Below are 8,935 nucleotides of genomic sequence, written 5' to 3' on the forward strand. Positions count from 1 at the left end.
CTCACATAAGACTTCAGGAAAACTTTAAACTGCCACTCATCAAAGGGTACCACTAAGAAAGTTAAAAAGCAAGACACTGTCTGGAAGAAAATATAAGATGCCCACCTGATAAAGAACTCATATCCTGAATACACAGAGAACTAAACAGCAATAGAAGAAAGACAAGGGACCCAAATAAAATACTGGCAAGAGACTTTAAAGAGACTTCATAAAAGAAGATATCAAAATTACCAATAAGTACATGTAAAGGTGCTCATCAGGGAAAAGAGAGTAAAGTAATTTAAAAGGTATGAACATAAAAAGACAAAGAACAGGAAAGGCAAAGAAATGATAGGTAACTGGGATGGAAGAAATATTCTGCTACTTATCTGGGTGGTAGTGATGCAGATATCCATATACATAGAAACTCATGAAGCTGAACACTTAAGATTTGTGCACTTTATTCAATAAAAATTGGACTTCAATCTTTAAAATGTAGTATTTTGCAATAACAATTTTTGTTTCAGTATATAATTAGGGGAAGAACTAGAGGAGAAATAAAAACACTAAATCTACATATCTTCACCATACATTAAAAGATAGATCAAGAAACAGCTGTATAAGCAAAAATTTTTGAGAAATCTCATGGTTAGCACTATTGCCTCTGAAAAGATTGAAGGTTGAGAAGACGGGAACAGAGGGCTGCTATTTTTGTTTCTTTCTTTTTTTTTTTTTAATTTTACTTTAAGTTCTGGGATACGGGATACATGTGCAGAATGGGCAGGTTTGTTACATAGGTATACATGTTCCACGGTGGTTTGCTGCACCTATGAACCCATCATCTAGGTTTTAAGCCCCACTTCAAACTATACTACAAGGCTACAGTAACCAAAACAGATATATAGACCAATGGAACAGAACAGAGACCTCAGAAATAATACCACACATCTACAGCCATCTGATCTTCGACAAATCTGACAAAAATAAGCAATGGGGAAAGGTGTCCCTATTTACTAACTGGTGCTGGGAAAACTGGCTAGCCATAAGCAGAAAACAGAGACTGGACCCCTTCCTTACACTTTATACAAAAATTAACTCAAGATGGATCAAAGACTTAAATGTAAAACCTAAAACCATAAAAACCCTAGAAGAAAACCTAGGCAATACCACTCAGGACATAGGCATGGGCAAAGACTCTATGACTAAAATACCAAAAGCAATTGCAACTAAAGCCAAAATTGACAAATGGGATCTAATTAAACTAAAGAGCTTCTGCACAGCAAAAGAAATTATCATCAGAGTGGGAGAAAATTTTTGCTATCTATCTATCTGACAAAGGTCTAATATCCAGAATCTACAAGGAACTTAAGCAAATTCACAAGAAAAAAACAACCCCACCAAAAAGTAGGCGAAGGATACACAGTTTTTCATGACAAGTATTTTACTAATATTTTTTAACTGCACACATAAAAATGTTGAACAAATATTAAATATGTGATTATTTATATAAACCTGGGATGGAGAAGGTCTTTTAGGGACGCCTCTGTGAATATCATTTATTTTGCCAGCCCAGCATCCACTCCCCATTCTGTACTCTGAGTTCCCTACCTCCTCCACTAACAGTCCATATCATTCGGGGAATCTTCATTTCTGGCTTTTGCACTGGCTCGTGACTTGGGCCTAATTCAACTAGTCCAACCCATGGTCTTGGCCCTTGCTCTTAGAGATGTTTTTCTTCCAGAGATAGGCACAAGGCCCAGTTTGGGCCATTGAGAGTTATACCAAATAGTTCTGTAAAAATGCTGAAGGAAAGATATAGTCTGCATATACTTTTATATATACATATGTATAAGAATACATATATAGCCTAATATAGATAAGATATTCATATACCTTATGTGAATATATAGCTTTCATTCATTGAAAGCTAATCTAAATTTATATGTACAAGAACCATATATAAATTGTTAGATATTATTATTATTAGCAATTAAATTCCTTTTTTCTTTAAGCCAGTTTGGGTTGAGCTTTCTGATACCTGCAAGTAGCAGGATCCTGACTAATTCAACCACACAAAAGAGAAACGAGACAAAACCAACCAATACATGTAAGTAGATATCCATAAAACACCAACAGAAACATTTTATCAGTAGAAATCACCAAACAATTTAAAAGCAAATAGAAAAGGAAGAAAGCATGGTTGTAACCCTTAGGATTGACAAACTTTTTGCCCTTACTAATAACAATATGGAAATGCTACAGAAAATGGGCAAAAATATAAATGCAGAATTTAAGAATAAAAACAGGAATGCAAAAAAGTTTACTTTTTAAAAATCAAACAAATGAAATTAATCATGAACAAATTTTATCCAATGACATAGCTAAATATTGTTTTAAATCTTATTATCCAGAGTTGGCAAGTGTCTCACGGACTGCTGATGAGAAAGTAAATTGGTACACCTTTCTGGAAGGCAATCTGGCTATAATAAAAATAGGCAAACCTTGGACACAATAAGTCTTCTTCTAGGAATTTATCTAAGGAGATAAAGATGTGTGCAAACATTCTCCCTAAAAATTTACTTATTGACTTGTACTTATTTATAGAAACACTGGAAAATGAATATTCAAAAGATAAGGCATTCATTATAATCCATACATTCCAATAGTGTTCAATAATTTAAAATATTGATGGAAAATATGTACATGTATAGAAGGATGTTCGTAATTATGAAGTGAAATAAACAGGTCGTCAAACATACAGCAATGAGCCTGTTTTGTTTGTATAAATGCATACACATGTGGAAAAAGATCTACTCAGATACACATCAAATGGTAGTAAAATTTCCGAGTAGTAGAATTATGTGTTTCCTAATTTGCTGGAGTTTTTTTCTGTTTATATGTACATTTCAGCCTTCTGGGTTTTTTTCTGCTGACTAATACATTTCAGCCTTTCTCCAGTGAATCTTCACTGACTTTCAGTAAGAAAAAAAAGTATTTAAAATTCATAAAAAGCCATAAGTCACCTCTAAGAGTGATTTTGGACATGCATTTGGAGCCTAAACGTATGCAAGCTTTTAGGTGAAGCACAGATGATAAGAAAGTCAAGGGAGTGGACTCTCTTTTAAGAAAATTTGGTTGTAAAAACAAGAAGTAAAAGGTCTCAAGAATATATATGGTCTATAGTTACTGAGATGAAAGTCTGCTCTGGAGAAGAGGAAGAGGCCAAATGTGTAGAAAGAGGGAATTGCAGGGGGATATGTCTAATGGAGCCTCCCACAGTAATATACTGTGCTTTCCATTCTCTGGCGGCCTCCATTTGGGGGCTGGGCTGCTTCACCTGGATGCCCACATGCCCTTTTCTCTTTGTGCCAAGCATATTCCGATGCTACACAGACTCAGAAATGGGGGCAGAACTCACCCTGGGGCAGAACCTATACTCTCAGCCTCTTAGTGTTTGAACCTCCTATACTAGGTGCGGCAGGCACTTTTCATCAGCACCTTTCCCCAGGGAAGAAAATAGGACGCTTGAAGCCCCCAAGAGGGACTCTTACCCCCGCTCCCATAGAAGACTGACCACCATCCACAACTGCAGTCATAAATTACGCTTGAGTTTGATCGTGAAAAAGTGAGTTTTGACAATTCATAGGGCTTGAATGCTCTGCAAGAGAGATTAGGTTTTCTTTTCACTTATTTTGAGCGTATTAACAGCTGGTGACCTAGATTAAGAAATAATTCAATATGTGAAAAGGCAGACCATACCACTGAATTCCTTCACAGATGGAAAGTGAATTCAGTGAAAAGCCTCAGACCGAAGAGTCAAGTAATTACTTGGAAGGCAAGAGGAGGAGTACCTACAAGTGGGTAAAATGAAGTGTGGAAAAAGGATGACAAAACCTGGCCCAGATCCCAAGGCCAGCAGATCCCTGGCTACTTTATGCACAAGTAACCCGGGCCTGGAAAGGAGCAGGCAGCCTTGCTAATTCAGCTGCGGAGGGAGCGGCAGGAGGAGGATCACTTTAGTTCAGGATGAGCTTGGGTAGATATTAAAAGAAATACAATCCTCTTACTGCATGGAGAGAGTGCATGTGTGGAGGGAGGGACTAGAGGCAGCCACCAAGCCTCTGGGCCTGGGGACAAAAGGGATCAGTGGCCCCTCTGCTCAGCAACTCAGGGTCAGCTGAAACTGGGAGGCAGCCTGAGATTGGGTCTGAAGAGGGAAATTCATTGCCATCCTGAGCAACATGACAAATCCGACTTCCAGTAAAACAGGAAAACGCTAAATATCCCATATCCTAGGGACGGAAAATACTGCCACGTGAAAGAGAACACAGTTCAAGTGATACCAATCATGGGGCTCATTAGCCGGTGTTGATTTTCAAGTACAATGCTCAAGCTACAATATAAATGAAATGTCCTTTGCTCAGGACACAAATGAAGACCTTAGGGCCGTCAGATATAGCAGTCACCAAGGAAGCCAGGCAAGCCTGGTGCCTGGTACAACTCCCCTCCACCTGCTTGGGGCTGTGCTTGCTACGGACCTGGGTTCCATTCATGCACATCTCCGGGGAAAAAAATTACTGTGGGCAATTTACTGACGGACTTGCAAAACAACAGAGAACCCAATCTGTGTAATCTGGATTTTTAAAAATGCAATAAAAGGTCCTTCTTTGTGCAGAAATGTGCAGAAAGGAACTATTAGGTTCAGGTTATATTTATTTTTGACCTTCTAAAGAAGGACACTGGCGTCAAAAGGGACACAAACATACAGACCAAAAATAAAAGTGTGTGTATCTAGCTCTCTGTTTTGAACTCCAGAACTCACTAGACAGCACTCTGTGATCACGATCCTGCCCTATTGGTCCTGAGAGATATTTTGGTGGCTTCTCTGTTAAGTCGTTCTTGTCTACTGCGCTTAAGTAGCTACAAAATCCCCCGCAAGAAGGACTGCTGCCGCAATCTCCCGCCCCGATCTGCGGGCCGCGTCCCCGCGAGCTGCCTGCGGGCGCGCTGGGAGCCGACCCGGGGAGATGCGGGCGCCGGGAGATGCGCTTTGCTCCGGGCGCAGCGAGCGAGCGGCCGCACCTGCTACTTCTGTTGCCCGGCTTGGGGCCAGGAGAGCGGCCACCCCGGGCGGGCTCCGGGGCTGGACATATCCCGCGCCTCCGGGGCCGGGGTCTGCGAGTCCCTGGCGCTCCGTCCTCCCGACCCGCTCCCCGCGGCGCCCGGGTCGCGCCTTGCTGCAGTCACCGAGCGGAGGGCAGGGCGTCCCCGCATCCCTGGCCCCGGCCCCGCTCCGCAGCGCGCCGCACCCCGAGGCTCGGGCCCCGCGCCGCCGCAGCCGGCGCCCTCCAGCCAAGCCCCGGCCTGGCGTCCCCGGCCCCAGCCCCGGCCGCCCACCGCTGACCTTTTCCTGTGCGCGGTTGAGTCGCTTCTGGACGTTCTTGGCGAAGATGCCCGTCTTGATGTCGGCCATGGCTGCGGGTCCGGGGAGCTGCGAAGAGCAGAGCGCGCAGCGGGGCTGGCGGCGGCGCGGAGGAGCGGGAGGAGGAGCGGGAGGAGGAGGAGAGGGCCGAGCAGAGGAGGAGCGGGAGAAGCGGCGGGGAGCCGCGGAGCGCGGAGGGGTGAGGGCGGGGCGCAGCGGCGGGACCAGCTTAAAGCGACAGAGCGGGGGCGGGATGCGTCGGGACTGGCTATGACACTGGGAGAAAGGCCGGGGGAAGAAAGGGAAAAAGGCCAAGAAAAAGAGAGGGAAAAGCCAGAAGCCAGATTGTGTCCTCAATGATGGAAGAGTGTCGAGAGGAGAAAGGGAAGCAAGCCAAGCAGAAGTCCCTGGGCCCAGAGGCAGCTCGGGGATTCTTTTAACGCAGTTCGTGTTGGGAGAGAGTGAGGGGACCTGATTCTTTCCAGCAAAGAAAAGGAACAGGGGAGACCAAAAAAGGAAGAACCCTGGGGATGTGGAAGTCAGCTGGATTGGAACTGCTCTGAAGTGGAGGTTATGGGGCTGGTCCCTTGCTGCTCCTAAAAGTCTCCAGCTAACAGAGCCGCCTCCATCCACCCTGGGTGTTGCAGAAGAAGGTATGGAGGTCGCCCTACCCTCAGGAGGCTCACAGCCCAGTGAGGGGGCCTGGCTGAGAAACTAGCAAGGTGGGGCTGTGGGAGAGAGGCGGGTGGAGAACCGTGAGGGAGGGTTCACTCAGCTGACACTTGTTTAAACTTTAAAACAAGAGTTAGGGCCGGGCGCGATGGCTCACGCCTGTAATCCCAGCACTTTGGGAGGCCGAGGCGGGCGGATCACAAGGTCAGGAGATGGAGACCATGGTGAAACCCGTCTACTAAATAGAAAGAATGCTTGAGCATGATGAGGCGGGTGCCTGTAGTCCCAGCTACTCGGGAGGCTGAGGCAGGAGAATGGCGTGAACCCAGGGAGGGAGGCTTGCAGTGAGCCGAGATTGCGCCACTGCACTCCAGCCTGGGCGACAGAGCAAGACTCCGTCTCAAGCTCGGGATTAGCAGGGTGGGGAGACCCGCGTTGAGAAGGGTCAGCTTCAGGAAGACAGGCGATGTGTGTTGGTCATCTCCAAAATTCCTGTGCTGGGCAGAAACTTTAGAATAGACTACACCTCAAGAAATGGTGCATGGAACAGTCAAGTTCCTTATAGCTTCATATCAACCGTGGAGACCCAGGCCCCCTAACTTGTTGCTTCCTTGGAAACCTTTTAGCAACCTTAACAGGGACTCACCATCCCTATTATTCTTACTAATGCTTGGGAGAAGTACGAATAATAGGGATAAACCTGCCCAACACCCAGAGCTCTTGTTGGCTCTGACCAATGATCAAACTATTCATATTCCATTCTCACTGCGAGTGTGAGGAGAGGAAGTCAGGTGGTGCCCTACAAACAGGCGTCAGAAGTGGTCACTCGCAGTGAATCCTATGAGTCCAGGTGAGCATCCTACTGCGTCTCTGGAGGAAACTGTTACATTGGTAGACCTTAGCGAGCCGCCACCTGGTATTCACTCTTGTGTCGTCCTGTAGTCCCCTCACCTTGATTCTAGAATGATGCCATGGCCAGCTTTAATCAATAAGATGTGGTGAAAGTGACGCCGTGGTAATTCCAGTCCCCCCAACCTAGAAACTAGGCAAGTTTTGCACTCTGGGGATTTCTGAGACACCATATAGGAAATTCAACTAATTCAGCTACCCTGCTGCAAAAATAAAATAAAATAACAAGGAGAGGCCATGCAGAAAGGGAGAGTCCTGAGATTACGCATAGAGAGAGAGAGAGAGAGAGAAAGAGAGAGAGAGAGAGAAGCCAAAATGTCCCAGCTGAGCCCATTCTCCAATCACTTCACTGGCTGGATGCAGCCACACAAGCAACCATCAACAAGACCAGCAGAAGAACCACTCAGCTAATCCCAGCCAGAGTGCAGAATGTGAGCAAACAAAACAGTTTTTATTAGTTGATCACTTTTGTAATGCTTTATTATAAAACAGTAGGTACCTGGAACACCTGGTCTATGTGCTTGGCTCTTATTTCCCTAGGATAAATATCTGCCCAGTTTGCTTAGGAATTAAGAAATTTCCAGGACACAGGACTCTTAGTGCTAACACTGGGAAAGTTCTGAGCAAATTTGGATGAGTCCTACTTATAAAACTCCAAGTAAACAGAGGTTTATTTCAGAGAGATTTGAAAAAAAAAAAACACCTCTTGGTCAACATTCAATGGAAAAGGCTATGCTCAGAAACCAGGAATTTGAGTCACCTCCCTCAAACAGGGGCCTTTGGAGCTGAAATTGTTATACTGAGTGTCAACTCGATTAAATTGAAGGATACAAAGTATTGATCCTGGGTGTGTCTATGAGGGTGTTGCCGAAGGAGATTAACATTTGAGTCAGTGGGCTCAGAAAGGCAGACCCACCCTTAATCTGGGTGGGCACAATGTAATCAGCTGCCAGCTTGGCTAGAATAGAAGCGGGCAGAAAAATGTGAAAAGAGAGACTGGCCAGATCTCCCAGCCTACATCTTTCTCCCATGCTGGATGCTTCCTGCCCTCGAACATCAGACTCCAAGTTCTTGAGTTTTGGAACTCAGACTGGCTCTCCTTGCTTCTCAACCTGCAGACAGCCTATTGTGGGACCTTGTAATAGTGTGAGTTAATACTTTAAAACTCATATATATATATATACACACACACACACACATTTATATATCTCCTACATATATATATCTATACATACACACACATATATACACACATTATATATATATACACACACATAATATATATACACACATTTTATATATATATATATATATATATATATATATATATATTTTTTTTTTTTTTTTCATCAGTTCTGTCCTTCTAGAGAACCCTGACTAATACAGGGTTCAGAATCTTAGCTCTACCTCGGGATCTTGACTATGAGGATACAAGTCTCAGAATGCTGGAATACACCAGAAGTGTTCTAGACAATATCAGTCCATTGCCACTCTTGCACTGTGAGCCCCAGAACCATCTATACTGGTTTTAGATACAGCTGCCTCTGCAGACATCAGTGCCCTCTCTCTGTCAGGCAAGGGACGGGAGTTCCGAGTACCAGAATTACTTTTTCTCTGCTTCCTTAGAGCTCAAGCCCTCAGCCTCCAAAGTACCAGCTTTTGTCTGTCCTGTAATTATTCCCACCCCACCCACCCACATTTTTGGAACTCAATAAATATATTTTAAAATAAAATTGCAAACGGTTAATTTTCCTTATTATTCAGATGCCCAAATCTAGTTCTGTAATGTGGGTGGAAAAGGGAGGCTTGTCATTTCTTGATAATTCTACTTGGAATACACGCTGAGCATATTAAAATGTTGTTACGTGCAAACTGTCATCAAAACATTTCACTCCAACAGAAAGGTAAATTGGTGTCCACTTTCAGGTTGCTGGGTGACTCATTCTAGCCATT

At 44.2% G+C, this 8,935-nt stretch overlaps 1 protein-coding gene across 2 annotated transcripts in view; it reads right to left on the minus strand.

The window, feature by feature from the left end:
• Window positions 1–5,663, minus strand: part of AMPH (amphiphysin) — a 259,694-nt gene extending 254,031 nt beyond the window's left edge. For both annotated transcript variants that reach the window (XM_017956768.3, XM_017956767.3), the window contains exon 1: window positions 5,384–5,663. In XM_017956768.3, the coding sequence (XP_017812257.1) occupies window positions 5,384–5,452 (69 nt within the window). In that variant the 5' untranslated portion in view covers window positions 5,453–5,663. The remainder of the gene's footprint in view (window positions 1–5,383) is intronic.
• Between the last annotated feature and the right edge of the window lie 3,272 nt (window positions 5,664–8,935).

Source organism: Papio anubis, chromosome 4, assembly GCF_008728515.1.
Source record: "Papio anubis isolate 15944 chromosome 4, Panubis1.0, whole genome shotgun sequence".
NCBI lineage: Eukaryota > Metazoa > Chordata > Mammalia > Primates > Cercopithecidae > Papio > Papio anubis.